The sequence below is a fragment of the Protomyctophum bolini genome (genome assembly GCF_963924005.1).
Source record: "Protomyctophum bolini genome assembly, chromosome: 14".
NCBI lineage: Eukaryota > Metazoa > Chordata > Actinopteri > Myctophiformes > Myctophidae > Protomyctophum > Protomyctophum bolini.
In genome coordinates this window covers 25,217,831-25,232,687 of record NC_137875.1, presented here as the reverse complement: position 1 = coordinate 25,232,687, position 14,857 = coordinate 25,217,831, and the positions used below count along the sequence as shown (strand labels likewise).

At 41.0% G+C, this 14,857-nt stretch overlaps 1 protein-coding gene across 4 annotated transcripts in view; it reads left to right on the top strand.

The window, feature by feature from the left end:
• The window catches only part of piezo1 (piezo type mechanosensitive ion channel component 1 (Er blood group)), an 86,369-nt gene that overhangs the window by 49,472 nt on the left and 22,040 nt on the right, over positions 1-14,857 (top strand). For all 4 annotated transcript variants that reach the window (XM_080781782.1, XM_080781784.1, XM_080781783.1 and 1 more), the window contains exons 13-32: positions 267-372; positions 662-843; positions 1,477-1,625; positions 2,594-2,758; positions 3,348-3,445; positions 3,802-3,965; positions 4,363-4,539; positions 5,427-5,552; positions 5,853-6,053; positions 6,272-6,476; positions 7,166-7,270; positions 7,471-7,627; positions 8,527-8,770; positions 9,004-9,100; positions 9,519-9,684; positions 10,470-10,559; positions 11,350-11,432; positions 11,894-11,962; positions 13,444-13,544; positions 14,017-14,137. In XM_080781782.1, the coding sequence (XP_080637908.1) occupies positions 267-372; positions 662-843; positions 1,477-1,625; positions 2,594-2,758; positions 3,348-3,445; positions 3,802-3,965; positions 4,363-4,539; positions 5,427-5,552; positions 5,853-6,053; positions 6,272-6,476; positions 7,166-7,270; positions 7,471-7,627; positions 8,527-8,770; positions 9,004-9,100; positions 9,519-9,684; positions 10,470-10,559; positions 11,350-11,432; positions 11,894-11,962; positions 13,444-13,544; positions 14,017-14,137 (2,806 nt within the window). The remainder of the gene's footprint in view (positions 1-266; positions 373-661; positions 844-1,476; positions 1,626-2,593; positions 2,759-3,347; positions 3,446-3,801; positions 3,966-4,362; positions 4,540-5,426; positions 5,553-5,852; positions 6,054-6,271; positions 6,477-7,165; positions 7,271-7,470; positions 7,628-8,526; positions 8,771-9,003; positions 9,101-9,518; positions 9,685-10,469; positions 10,560-11,349; positions 11,433-11,893; positions 11,963-13,443; positions 13,545-14,016; positions 14,138-14,857) is intronic.

Below are 14,857 nucleotides of genomic sequence, written 5' to 3'. Positions count from 1 at the left end.
GAAATAAATACAATCTGATCAAACACAATATTAATTAAAGTACCATAATGTATAAACTGCTTAATTTGTTTTTCTAATCACTAAGATTACAACTTGAGTATGTTTCTCTTTTGAGTATAGATTTTAAGTAAACTAACCACCAATAACGATTACCGTAGTTGAACTTGGATTTTTCTCTCTCTCTCTCTCTCTCTCTCTCTCTCTCTCTCTCTCTCTCTCTCTCTCTCTCTCTCCCTCACTCTGAATCTCTGTCTCCCTTACTTCAGCTCCTGTTCACTCTAACTTTCTGGCTCTTATTGCGTCAGTCAGTCAAAGAGGGTTTCAGCAGAATGCAGAAAATGGCAACCCCATTACAGGAAGTCACCACAGGAGGTAGAGATACACACACACACACACACACACACACACACACACACACACACACACACACACACACACACACACACACACACACACACACACACACACTACCTACTTAAATGACAATCTTGAAGGACATAATGTTGAAGTAATAATCTATTCGTCTAAATGGTGTACTTGTGTAATTGTGTTACTTTCAAAAACGGGATTACTTTTTAACAACTGAAACTTGATGTAAACCCTACCGTATGAAGCCACTACACCCTCCCCCAACCTTCTCTCCGTCTTTGTCCTTCTCCAGAAGCGAGTGGTGGTAATGAGTCAGTGTTGAAGGTTCTGGGAGGCATGGTGATGAGCTGTTATGCCAAGTACTGGATTTATGTGTGTGGAGGAATGTTCATCATGGTCTCCTTCGCCGGAAAGCTGGTCGGATACAAAATCATCTACATGTTGCTGTTCCTTGTCTGCCTCTGTCTCTATCAGGTTGCAACACCAATGTCCTTTTTGTGTCACATTGTTCTAATTTCTGGGATTCTATACAACACAGTAGAACACACTATTCAATTACTATACTGTACCATATGCCAGTTATACCACAGCAGCCTACCATATCATGCCATACTATACCAAGGCATACTATACCATATCGTGCCATATCATACCACTATACTGTACCGTACCTTACAATATACAATATCATACCATATGTTATACCCTGGGTATAGAGCGTCGCAGTCCCGCCCCCTACTTAGGGCACAGGAAAATTTTCCCATAGACTTTTCAAAAAGTATTAAGAACTTTTAACTTAAAAGGTCTTTAAATAAATACTTTTTGTCAAAACTCGAGTTGGCTTTGTACGACGCTTAAAAGTTTTAAGCGTCGTTCAAAGCCAACTCGAGTTGTGACAAATCATGACAACAAACACAATTTTTTGGGCCTACCAAATAATTAGAAAGAAGAAAATAACTTCATGTTGGCACTCAGAAATAACTAAATTGAACACACTCACAATTAACGTTATTACCACCAGGTTCGTTTGCGTGTCAAAATGGCTGCTGTGAACCATTTACATTGGTTTGTAAATACTAGTAGTAATGGCCCATGTGTGTTCCTTAGGTGTACTACTCCCTGTGGAGGCGACTATTGAAGGTGTTCTGGTGGCTGGTTGTTGCATACACCATGTTGGTGTTAATCTGCGTCTACACCTACCAGTTTGAAGACTTCCCTGGTTACTGGAGGAACTTCACTGGCTTCACAGAGGAGCAGTATGTTCACACAAATGCCAAAGATATTAGATATATTGTATGTATACTCTGTATCTACAGTATACAAATGACAAATAAACCTGAACCTGAACCTGAACCTGAGATAACCTGAGACTATCTTAACCTTAATTCACATGAAGAAGAAAAAAATGCGTTATGCACAAAACGATTGATCTATATCGAACGTACTGGTTAACATTGAGCCTCCCTATTTTAAGTTAGAGCATCTCAGCTTGTTTTTTCACCAATCCCCAGCCACACAGTCACTCCCTCACTCCCCTGATACAAAATGCAATTCATGTCAAGGCACCGATATGAACTTTCTTAAACTTTGTTTCATAACTACAATGCGAATTGAACAAGATTGGAGTCAATTTCTCACTTCAAATGTTGCTACAATTTAATATTAGCCTATGCTTTTAATGAGATAACATACGGTAATTAATTCCAAACATCCCAAAGGTCATTGAATTGTATCTGTCTCGATCTCTGGAAAAACCTGGAAACCTTGAAATGAGATAGATATAGATGGAGATAGATAGCTGTATTGTCAATTAACATATACTTGAAATGCATAATTGAACGGAATTTTGTTCCACTGGCTTACTATAATCTACAACCAATCCTAGTTAAAAGAATGCTAAAATATTACAATACTATAATCACCGCTAATAAATAGTTTACATACAGGAGTCCTCAGCAGCATATAGGAGAAAGGTTAGGGGATATTGCACTATTTAACTTTTTTAGAATGCACAAGTCTAATGGCTTGGAGAAAGAAACTCTTGCAGAATCTGTCTGTTCTGCTCCCGAAGCTGTGGTACATTTAGCCAGAGGACAGCAGAGTAAATACTTAATCCACTCTGATGTAACCTTGTTACAAGCCTTGAAAAGACCTACTGTCCAAAGTTTCTATAGGACAGGACTTCCTTTGCATGGAAATAAATTAGCCTAAATTTACTCCACAGGTTGGCAGACATCGGCCTGGAGACATTTGCGTTGTCGGAGCTCTTCACCAGTATCCTGATTCCTGGCTTCTTCCTTCTGGCCTGTATACTGCAGCTCCACTATTTCCACAAGCCCTTCATGAGAATTACTGATTTGGAGCATGTTACACCGTCACATAAACACAGGTAACAACTGGAAAAAGACCCATTGACATGACAGTCACAGTGATACAAGAAATAGAATAAAGGTACACTATTAAAATAGGTACCAACTAAATGTGAATAACAAGCCTAATTTCATGAAAAAACAACCCAACAGCAACTGCTGTTGAAAAGAATAGTTAAGATTTGTGCTTTAAATAAACATCTGTATCTTGGTCTGTGGAAGTGTTCTTTTCTCTTGTCAGGTTAGGTACTCACTTAGGCCTCATTCATACGTCTCCCAAAACATTCAAAAATCTGGTAAAACAACGGTTCGGTATTTTGGAAAATGTAGTAGAAATAGGAGGAACCTCCAACTCCTCTTAAAAATATATAGAGCACATGTCCTGAATGGCAGCTACGGGTATGGGCGTGGCATGAACAATCTTTCTTTCTAAAAAATAAAATAAAACTTTTGGCAACTTTTAATCACTTTGCATCCACTTGTTTGTATTGTTTATTTTAGTTTAAGAAATGTACACGAATAGGATTTGATTTGATATTATATTATTTTAGACTTAAATATGTAATGTGACTCTTTGTATGAAAAAAAGAAAACCTAACCTCTTCCCAGGAAGAATGCCAGCCAGCGGCGTGTGGGCACCGGCTGCCCAGACACAGAAGAGGAAGACTTGCTGACCGACATAGTAGATGACCAGTCCGACGACGGAGGTAAAATATGACATACTGTAATAGAGACTTACTTCCTACTCATTCTTGAAGCTTTTTAGCCACTTTTTTGCAGCTTGCTAGACAGCTTTTGTTTTCACTTGCTTCAAAGAGAAGTTCAGATATCGACAGTTTAGCTAATGTGTGCACTAGTGAAACACTAGTGCTACTGACATGTTTCTTTTGTTTTTCAAACATTGTTACTCTGCATAATAAACTAATAGTCCAATTCTCCATCTCTCCCTCTGTCTCAATCTCCCTTCAACCATCTCTTCTTTCTCTCCGCTTCTAACTCACTTTGCGATCCTACTCTCACCCTCTTTTCCCTATGTCTATCTCAACTTTCCTCTCTGCCCTAGAGATGACGCCTAGCAAATGGGGTCTGGTCATGGACAGATTGCTGGTTCTGTCCACCAGGTTCTCTGACATTTTGACCCAGGCCCAGGTCTTCATCTGGAGGCTGCTGGAGCTGCACATTCTCAAGACGGTTGCCTTCTTTACTGTGTGGGTTGCACTGGGAGAGGTAAAGAGTGGGAAAAAAATAATAATAAGAAAAATAATAAAAACATTGCACCTGAAGGGCTGGACAAGAAGTTCAGATCAACATTTTCTATAGCATAACATTCAATAGTAGTTCATCATTAAGCCCTTTGGGGTGTAAGGTTTGTAGAGTGTGCACTTTTATACTGTGCATTTTTGTTTGATTGGACAAGAGATATTCCATATGCAGTAACACAGCAAAGGAATTTCTTACTGTATGTATTGCTCTACTAAATACCTGTATCTAGATAGCTGACTCTAGCTAGTTAGATAGCTTGTTATTTACCTACCAGCAAATTTGAAATACTGTACTCTCATTTCTCTACTTCTCTCACCCCCCCCCCCCCCCCCCTCCCCTCTCACTCTGTCTCTCTCCTCAGCCCTCAGCAATGAACCTGGTATTGGTGGTGCTATGGTCATTTGCCATGCCATACGGTCGTTTCAGGCCCATGGCATCCTGTCTGTCCACCGTCTGGGTGTGTGTTATCATTGTCTGTAAGATGTTGTACCAGCTGAGCGTGGTGAACCCCAACGAGTACTCCAACAACTGTACCTTGGTAAGACTCTCTGGTTGTGCCTGGATACAAAGTGTTGTTATTAAGACAGACTGACTGTAAAGTGTGAACACACATGTGACCGTGACGTCATGAGCTATACTTGAAACAAGGATTTCACTTTCATGTGATTCCAATTTGTTCAGTCAGAAGGGTGCAAAACCACACATATTTGTAAAAAAAACCCTGAAAAATACAAAATACAAACAAGTTTGTTATATATTCTATTAATGTGTGGGAGATTAGCTGATGGGTGCATCATCGAATGGGGATCCTAATTTCTACACTGCCAAATGCCTAATTTAAATCTTAGGGTCAATTTGTAAACTGTGAATTTACCACTATTTGTACCACTATGCTGCAAGCACCTGCCCTATGAGCTTTATTGTATTAAGTAATGGATAATCATGAATCAATGAGGAACAGAAATAAACGGGGGGTGATAAGACCCTGACACGTATCGAAGGGGTCTTCATCACCCTGAAGACACATTTACCCAAAAGTATTGCATATTTGCATATAAGCATATTGCTTATGGTTATAAAAGTATTCCACTAATTTACCAGGTGCATCCAGTGCAACGCGATCGCCTCTGAAATTGTCTATTTCTCGCTTCAAAAACATTCTAAAATTACATCGTGTTTGTTTACATACAGTAGCTGCCATGTTGGATATGGCACAAAAACAAGCAATGCAGATTGATATGAGCCAGGTGCTCTTGAGTCTTTGATTAGACAGCGGTCTGTTATTGTGTATGACTGTCATCATTCAAAAATAATACACCTCTGAATTCAGTAATTGATCAGAATCAAGCATTCACTGTGTTATTAACTAAACTAAAACATATGTTGCTCTGTCCTTGTCTGTCTCCTCCTTCCTGTTGCTAACAGCCTCTGTCCAATGAAACCAACCTATCACCAGAAGAGATGAGGAACTCTACTCTGTACAGCGAGCCGGTTGATCCGGCTAATTGGTTTGGCGTTAGAAAAGATGCCACAGTCCTGGGATACAGCAAGGTGGAGTCAATATGCCAACTACTCTCTATTGACTTATGCATAGTCAAAATAAGAGTGCCACTATATTTACTGTACATGACTAAATTTACGTCATGTACTGTCTGTTAGTAGCAGAATGTTCATAATGCTACAACTAGTTACAGTAAATAGAGAAATGAAATTGAAGGTGAGCCTAAGTTTAGCCTAAGTATAGTCACTCAGTAATCCCACCCGTTCACATAAAATAAAGCATTTAGAAATAACATCCATCCAGTCCATACAGTCTAACACTGTATTCCTCTCCTACGTTTCCCTCTCCAGAATCACCTGTTAGTCCTGATGCTGTTGGTGTTTGAGGCGACAGTGTATCGTCACCAAGCCCACCACTACCGGCAGCTCCAGTGTTCTCCTCCCATTGTACCTTCCCTGTTTCCCTCTGCCACCAGGGACACGTTAGACAACGGCCTACTTCCCTGTTTGAAATACCTCATTAACTACACCTTCTACAAGTTTGGACTGGAGGTATGTAATCATAGCTTCATTACATGATGTCATTATTATAACAAGGGCAACCAAGAACTTATGATATTACATGAAACTTAATGTGAAACTTTACACACACACACACACACACACACACACACACACACACACACACACACACACACACACACACACACACACACACACACTATATATATATAATGACAATTTGGCTTGTGTTCACCTGTCACACAAAGATCTGTTTCCTGTTGACGGTGAACGTGATTGGCCAGAGGATGAACTTCCTGGTGATCCTCCACGGATGCTGGTTGGTTGCCATGTTGGTGAGGCGTCGGCGGGCCGCTATTGCTCAGATCTGGCCTAAATACTGTCTGTTCCTGTCCATCTTTATGATCTACCAGTATGTACTGTGTGTGGGCATACCACCAGCTCTTTGTATAGGTGAGTTGTACAGCGCTTTTTCAAGGACCACTTAAACTGTGATTTATTCATGTATGGCTTAGGAATGTACAGTGTGATATTGTAGGTCAGGGCCGGGTTACGACACCTTTCTATGCCAATGACCCCCAAATAGCAAGATAAAAAAATTGTGATAGTAGATGTTTGAAAATAGCAGATCTACAAGCTGTAGATGTTGACCAGAGCTTGTAGATTGTTTATTTTTGAAAATGTTTGACAACTGACAATGAACTGCCATAAGTAGGGCTTTGTTGAAAGTGATTAAACTGCCATAATATGCTTATTAACTGAATTTGAAATGAAAAAAGAAATGTAGTGTGTGTGTGTGTGTGTGTGTGTGTGTGTGTGTGTGTGTGTGTGTGTGTGTGTGTGTGTGTGTGTGTGTGTGTGTGTGTGTGTGTGTGTGTGTGTGTGTGTGTGTGTGTGTGTGTGTGTGTGTGTGCATGCGTGCGCGCGCGTTTGCACAAAAAGCATACATACTAATTATTTTTACAACTTAAGCATGACCCAATGTGTAACATTATCACTACTGAGGCAGAGAAATATCTACAACTCGGCAGCAGCGTCCTGGACAGCGTGTGCACACAGTACAGACAGGCAGGGGCGGGTCTTTATACGCAACCCTATCAGAGTTTTGAATGACACCCTCTCACCATCTCTTCCTCTTTTAGATTACCCATGGCGGTGGAACACTCCAGTGTTGATCAACTCAGCTCTCATTAAATGGATCTACTTGCCTGACTTCTTTGTGCTGCCAAACTCCAAAAACTTGATTGGTCAGTCAAGTTTTTGCAGTGACATGGCGTGTGTGACATACATATGCACACACACGTGCATTATGTGTGTGCACTTGTATATCATATCATATCATATCATATCATATCATATCATCATCTTCCATATATTTTTACTAATTTATGTCAAATTAAGTTTAGTTAAACATTGATTAGTTGTCTTTTGTTGTGTGTATCGGCAGCGGATTTTGTCCTGCTGATGTGTGCGTCTCAGCAGTGGTGTGTATTTGAGTGTGAGCACACAGAGGATTGGATGGTTCTTGCTGGGGAAAACACAGACAACGCCAACCCCATGGACGGGCGACACTTTAACCCCGCACCCAACTTCATCAACTGCAGGTCACTGAATCATACATACATACATACAGATCACCACCACTATCTATCTATCTATAAATGCACCAAGTCTCTGTATGTACATACGTATGTACAGTACGTACGTCCGTAATCCACGTAACTTGAGAACCGTTCGCCAGAACGAGCACAAAAGCCTCTGCCCGGGATCTGGACCTGATCACCCCTATATCTCCATATATGGAGCTGGCCTGTTCTGACATCATTCGGACATCTGCATAGACTCCATATTGGGCATGCCTGACAGAGAACTCCATATATGGGCATAAAAGGGACACAGACATAATAACTGGGTGGGGCATGCATTTCCTTGCATCGTTCCTCCTAGTATGCCAGTGCCCAACGGCCACCGCTCTAGTTATCCAAATTGTTCAATCACACATTTTGAAACACATATGCAATGACCATGGTTTCCTTGTTTCCCATCATCATGGACTTTTGCCAGTAACTACAATGTTTTGCATGTTGTGCATTTTGCATTTATACAACATCAAAGTGGACAAAGAAGTATTTTATTGCAGAAAGTAGAGTTCAAGTGGATTCATAAACTCATTGAAAAGAAAACCAAGAAAACAAGTGTTTTGCCATGTTGGTCAATATCTTAAGGGACGTGTTAAATCTATGCTCTGTTTCATAGAGCACAGATTGACGCATTATTATTTGGTCAAAACTAGTAAGAAGCGTGACGTGTTCTTAACCTCAACCCCACTTGTAACCTGAATCTTCTGCTCAGGCACATGGGATTCTGCTCTGACTGATTTACTATTCAAGTTCAGCTTCAAGTAATCGCACTTCAACCCAAAGTATGAAATATAATCGTCATAACATAATTATTCATAAAGGACATCTTGTTCTCTTTCTCTCTCTATCTGTCCTTCACTCAGGTCTTATCTAGACATGGCCAAAGTTCTGGTGTTCCGTTTCCTCTTCTGGTTCGTTCTGGCGGTGGTCTTTGTGACCGGAGCGACCAGGATCTCTGTGTTCGGGTTGGGCTACCTGCTGGCCTGTTTCTTTTTCCTGCTGTTTGGGACGCAGCTATTAGTCAAACCTTCCAGGTCCCGGCTGGTTCTCTGGGATTGTCTCATCATGTATAATGTTACAGTTATTATATCCAAAAATATGCTGGCGGTAAGTACATTTACATTTCTGGATGCTTATCCTGAGTGATGAATATAGGATAGGACTGGTTCATTCATAGGACTTTGAAGTGTTATCACAAGATTTATACGCCAAATTGCAATTTGTATGTATGAGTTTTGAATGCAGGGTGTAATTGGGTACATGAGACTGGTGCATACATAATGATAAAAACAGTGAACACATACACACAAATAAAAACTTCTATGTGCGTTTTCTTTCAGATCCTGGCATGTGTGTTTGTGACCGAAATGCAGAAAAGCTTCTGCTGGGTGATCCAGCTGTTCAGTCTGGTCTGTACAGTCAAAGGCTACTATGACCGTAAGTACAGAAAAATGGACCACAGTTCTTGTCCGCAGAGCCTGTAGATACTGATTACATTAGTGTCTAGTATGTGCATGCATTCACTCTGTAATAATATATATTCAAAGATTTGAGGCACATTTTCACGATTTTTCAAAAATAGCAGAACTACAAGTTCTGATCTGCTATTTTTCAATAGCTAAAGTATAATGCTTTAAAACACCAAAAGGCGTTCCCGCCCAGAATGGGTTAACTGCAACCATAGGCCCCACAGGTAAATCTGCAAATTTGGGTCCCTAGTAGTGTGTGTGTGCATTTTTGTTTCTAGCTAGTGAGCCAATGAGTAATTTGGCCTTGCTGGAGAAAGTAACACATTGCATGTGTTTCTACCCCATCGGGATGTTGAACATGTGTTCTCGTTCGTCCATTCTGCCAGCAAAGACAGTGAGTGACAAGACATGCACCCTGCCAGTAGAGGAGGCGGGGATCATCTGGGACAGCATCTGCTTCCTGTTCCTGCTGCTGCAGCGGAGGGTCTTCCTCAGTTTCTACTTTTTGCACGTCGCAGCCGATCTCCAGGCATCAGCTAGACAGGCCTCTAGGTGAGAAGAGATGGATGGATGGATGGATGGATGTTAGACAGGCCTCTAGGTGAGAAGAGATGGATGGATGGATGGATGGATGTTAGACAGGCCTCTAGGTGAGAAGAGATGGATGGATGGATGGATGGATGTTAATTGTTCATTTTGTTAACCCATTAAGACATGAGACCGATTATACAAATGCCTTTTAAGTGCCAAGGATCCCAAAAAGGGATATATATTAGGCCGCGGACCCCATCTGAAAAGGGTGCTGGGGACCCCCAGAAGAGAAGATTTGAGTTACCGGTATTTAAATTATGCAAAAATCACAGTATAGGCTACTTTTAAATCAAAAGTCCAGCAGACCTCACACATCCTCAAGCAGAGACAATTTCAGGTGATCAAGATTAGTCTCCTAGTTAACAGAGTGAAATAACCACTGTTCTAAATAAGCCACACTGTAGCCTCTTGTCCGTCTTGTTTAATTCTAATTTTTGCTTCATTATTCTCTTGTTTCTTTTTGATTCACAGTAAAGGTCATGGATTGGTATTTTTTGATAAATGATTAACACTGCCTCGATGAATGTGGGCCGATAGATAAATTATTGTGTTATGTCTGAAGAACAGCTAAACAACTCGAAACATACTTTGAGGTGAAGATAAACTATACTGAAGAGTGTCATGATGTTGTATTAGTTCTACATTAGTATACATGTTTAGTCACCCTACCATTTCATTTAATATTAGTGCTACCCAGTGGTGACACTGTGAAAAGTGAAAACACAGATCGTCTGTTTTCCCTCCAGGGGATTTGAGCTCTTCAGATCCAGCATTGTGAAAAACATGAAGTTCCATCAACAGATCGAGGAGAAGTCTTTGTCACAGCTCAAGAGATCGTAAGTGAATTTCTGTGTGATGGTATACAAAAATAGAAGTTATATTGGTCAACTGTAAATTTGCCTTTGGCTTCACTGCATCAGCCCAAAAACAGATGCAATCACAAATTAATATCATAAAATAAACAAAAACGTAAATAAGAAATATACATTACAAGTACAACTCAACATTATTGTCACGTCACAGGTGTAAAAAACTAATTGTCTATCCATATACCTGTATATGAATTCAGAGAGAATAGCACATGGGTTAAGCCTGGTTTCTTAAGAATATTATTATTCTATTCTTCCAGCTGTCTCCAGTGATCTTTGTCAAATTCACTAAAATGAGGATAATACATTTTATTAAAAATAAAACCGAGAACCACTAAAAAAAACTAATAGGAACAACAATGTCCCTGTCCCTGTCAGACTGGTCTGATTTGTTTTTTTTAAATGCTATTTTTATTAGGCATTTTGTATTTTTGACAACTTCAGAATATTATTGACAGAGAAGCAAAACTTTCCTTATGCTTTAAGTAGCATGTGAGATGTCATGATTCTAAATCCATTCCAAGCATTAGTTTTGCACAAAAAAAAACACTCAAAATGTACATAGCCTTCATGACAAATGTGATGAGATCAGCACAAACAAGAAATTGTTAGAATGAAACAATTTCCCACATTTTCCCACAACCCCGACTGTCGGACTAACATGAAATGTTGACAACTAGAGTAACTGACTTTCTCTCCTCTCCTCTCCTCTCCTCTCCTCTCCTCTCCTCTCCGTCCTCCTGTCTACTTTTCTCAGGATGAAGAGAATTCGCTCTAAGCAGCAGAAGTACAAAGAAGGACGCAAGTCCTCATCAGGAACCAAGGAAGAGCACGCTGCTGGTATGAATAACTGACTGGTATATTGACAATACTTTATTGATGATGATGATTACAAAAACTACCATGGGGGGGGGGGGTTTGTATGACACCAATGATCTGCAACTGAAGCAGAAATTAGGATCATGCATAAAATGACTTGTTAAAGTACCATAGAAAACATTAAGGAAGCGTTAGACTATGCAGAAAGAAGGCTGGACTAAGCTAATAGAGGGTATGCACGTGACATCATCATCATACCTGGAAGTTATGCGGGAATGCCTACTGAGTGGCAAAAACCTACTTTCTGGCCTTGACAGCCCATACAGCCAAACAGAAAAGTCCTATTTGATTGCATTAAATGACTTTAAACAACATTAAATTCACTTTGTCACTCACTTTGCCACTTGATCTGCCATTCAATTTATGCATGCGCATACCCTCTATACGTTTCAAAAGGATTCTCTCTTCTGTTCCTCCTCTAGAGCCCCAGAAGGATAAGAGGAGGTCCAAGAAAAAGAAATGGCAAAGACCGTGGATGGATCACGCTACAGGTCTGAAAATCATGTCCATTTTTATTGGACAGTTTTTCTATTCCCAGCCTATATCATAAGCATTTAACCACCTATCATAATACCCTGCAGACCTTGTTAAAACATGAGGAACATCTGAGCTGTCTCATGTCCCTGTTGACCTGGTCTAGAACGTTTTAATTGCGACCATTACTATGAAAACCTTCAAAACCTGTCAGTCCGTCCGTCAGTCCCATCAGTCAGTCCGTCCATCACGTCACCATATATGGCCGTCATTCCGTCAGACCTCATGACACGCTCCATATATGGCCGTCTCCATATATAAAGATCACTATCCTGATAGCCTCGGTCCCAGGCTTACTTATCTGCGAAAAGAAAAGCCTGGTCACAACCTAAGGCTGAGAAGCTATCGAGAGATCAGTGGTTGTATCCTCCGGAATATCCGTCAGATGTATTTCCCCCGGATACGATATTTTCCCGACCAATCACAACACTTGTTTCATTCGCGGATAATGTAAACTGATTTGAAAGCATCAACGTAATTTCCTTCGGCGATACTTCCGCTAAAATCCCGCACTTCCGCTGATAGTCTTTTCAGTCGCGGTCTTGCCCAGGGTGCTATCCTGATCGCCTGGATAGCCATACATGGAGAAGACTGGATCATCACCTAGATCTGCATATATGGAGCCTGCCAGCAACTCTACATCTGACCTCAAACCCTTTGATCTCCATATATGGAGCTGACCTGTTCTGATATTCCATATGTTGATCCTTTCCCACCCGTCCTTCCTCTTGTCTCCCTTGTCTCCATTTTGACTGATACCTGTCCATTCAAACTCTAGACGCCCCAAACCAGACCTCATCAAACCCTGTACATTCAAGACACAGCCCCCGCTGCCACTCTTAGATCTCCATATATGGAGCTGACCTGTTCTGACATTCCATATGTTGATCTGACCTCATCAAACCCTGTACCCATGCTCCATATATGGCCAGCACAGAATTCATCCCATGTGTTGATCGGAAAAAAACAGATGCACAGTGTACAGTGCATCTGCTATCTCAGGTCTGAGGTCTTAATGGGTTATTTAATAATATTCACAAATATAGAATGTGACAATTTGCAGTGTGCTGTTTGTCAGCCTTCTGATTAGTCCATGACTGACTAACCAGCAGGCTCATTCTGTCTTGTTCCGCCCTGGTTCCGCCTTGTTTATGCTGAATTTGCTAAAACATCATTTTTCGAAAAACCTAAAACAAACATGATACGCCCAGTCACCATTCTGCACCTGTGATGTTCCTTTTTACTGACACCAAGTTTAAAATAAGAATTGAATGCACAGAATATCAAGACAAAGCAACTGAAAAGATTTTTCCCCAACCACAAAACGGCAACCAATGGCTGCGAAGAGGGGCACAACCACGGGCGGGACTTGACAAAGGGTTAATCTCAAGTTAGAAAAAGAAACAGGATGTAAATGTTTTTTTCTTTTGCCTTTCAGTGCTCCATTCGGGAGAGTACTACCTGTTTGAAACGGACAGCGACGAAGATGAGGAACTGCAGGCAGATGACCAGAAGCCTCAGAAGCAGACAGCCTGTCAGGTTAGCCAAACCTTAGTTTTATATATCAAACATTATGCAGATGACCAGAAGCTTCAGAAGCAGACAGCCTGCCAGGTCAGCCAAACAAACCATAGCTTTATATATCAAACATTATGAAAAGTGACAAGTGCCTGTCGGGCACTGAAAATCAGGAATACATACCCCACCCTAGTATGCAATATCCGTTATATCCGCTGTCATAGCACTTGTTCTAACTGTCTGTCTGTGTAAACGTTGACGTGCAAGCTTTACAGAAACTCGGATAATAGAAAGACAGGGAATATTGTCTTTCTATAACTGCATCGTCCATAAATATCAAAAGTCATATCAGCCAGTTCTGAATCTGAATGTCATGTGACCTTTGATTTATGGCTCTTAAATGTAGATGTCAGTATCATTACATTTATGATGATGACCGATTTGTACTGCGACGTTGTGCTCTACCATTCCCCCCCCCCCCCCCCCCCCCCAGTTGGCCTACCAGGGTTGGGTAACAAGCGTGAAGGCTGCACTCAAAGAACGCCAGCGACAGCAGAAAGAACATAAGGCGGCTAGAGAGAGGGCCATACAACAGGACACCTGCTCAGTGCCAGGTAGGAGACAGGTCATTTTCTCTAGAGAGAGGTCCATACAACAGGACACCTGTTCAGTGCCAGGTAGGAGACAGCTCATGTTCTCTTAAGACCTCTAAGGATTGACATAAATTCAGGGCCTTTGGAGTATTTCTTGTTTTGGGGCTTGTGTTATAGAGCACCGAAGTCCTGACGTCACTTTCAGTAGAGGGCGTCAGTCCCCAGGTTCATGCATTTTTTAAATTGCATTGGGGGGGCCATAGGGGGATTTTAGATCTCTTCATATAAGAACTGCTTTTGAAAAATAAACCGATCACCCCGGCCTTTTCACTCCTATGGATATGAAGCATCGACTGAAGGTGGAAATGTACAAATATACCCAAAGAGTAACAAAATAAGCATTAGAAACGAGTCAAATAACCCAGAGACTACATTTCCGGGTAGGCGGGTGGCTGCATCTGCCTGTCGCACAACATAAACTGAATGTTAATTACGTTTATTTTTATTTTTATTTTATTGATATTTAATGTTTCGTGGTTAGTACGAGTTGAGTCACCACCAGCTGAGCTTATGTCAACGAGGAATCTCAGGAACGCAATGTGTCGACAGCTGGGCGTGACGTATATTAGCAGCGACATTGCCTTCATATGTAGTTTCAAGGCTTTTGCGGCCACATTAATTCCATTTTCTCCAGAAACTGGCTGTATCAAATATTAATGACATCATTAACGACACCCAACC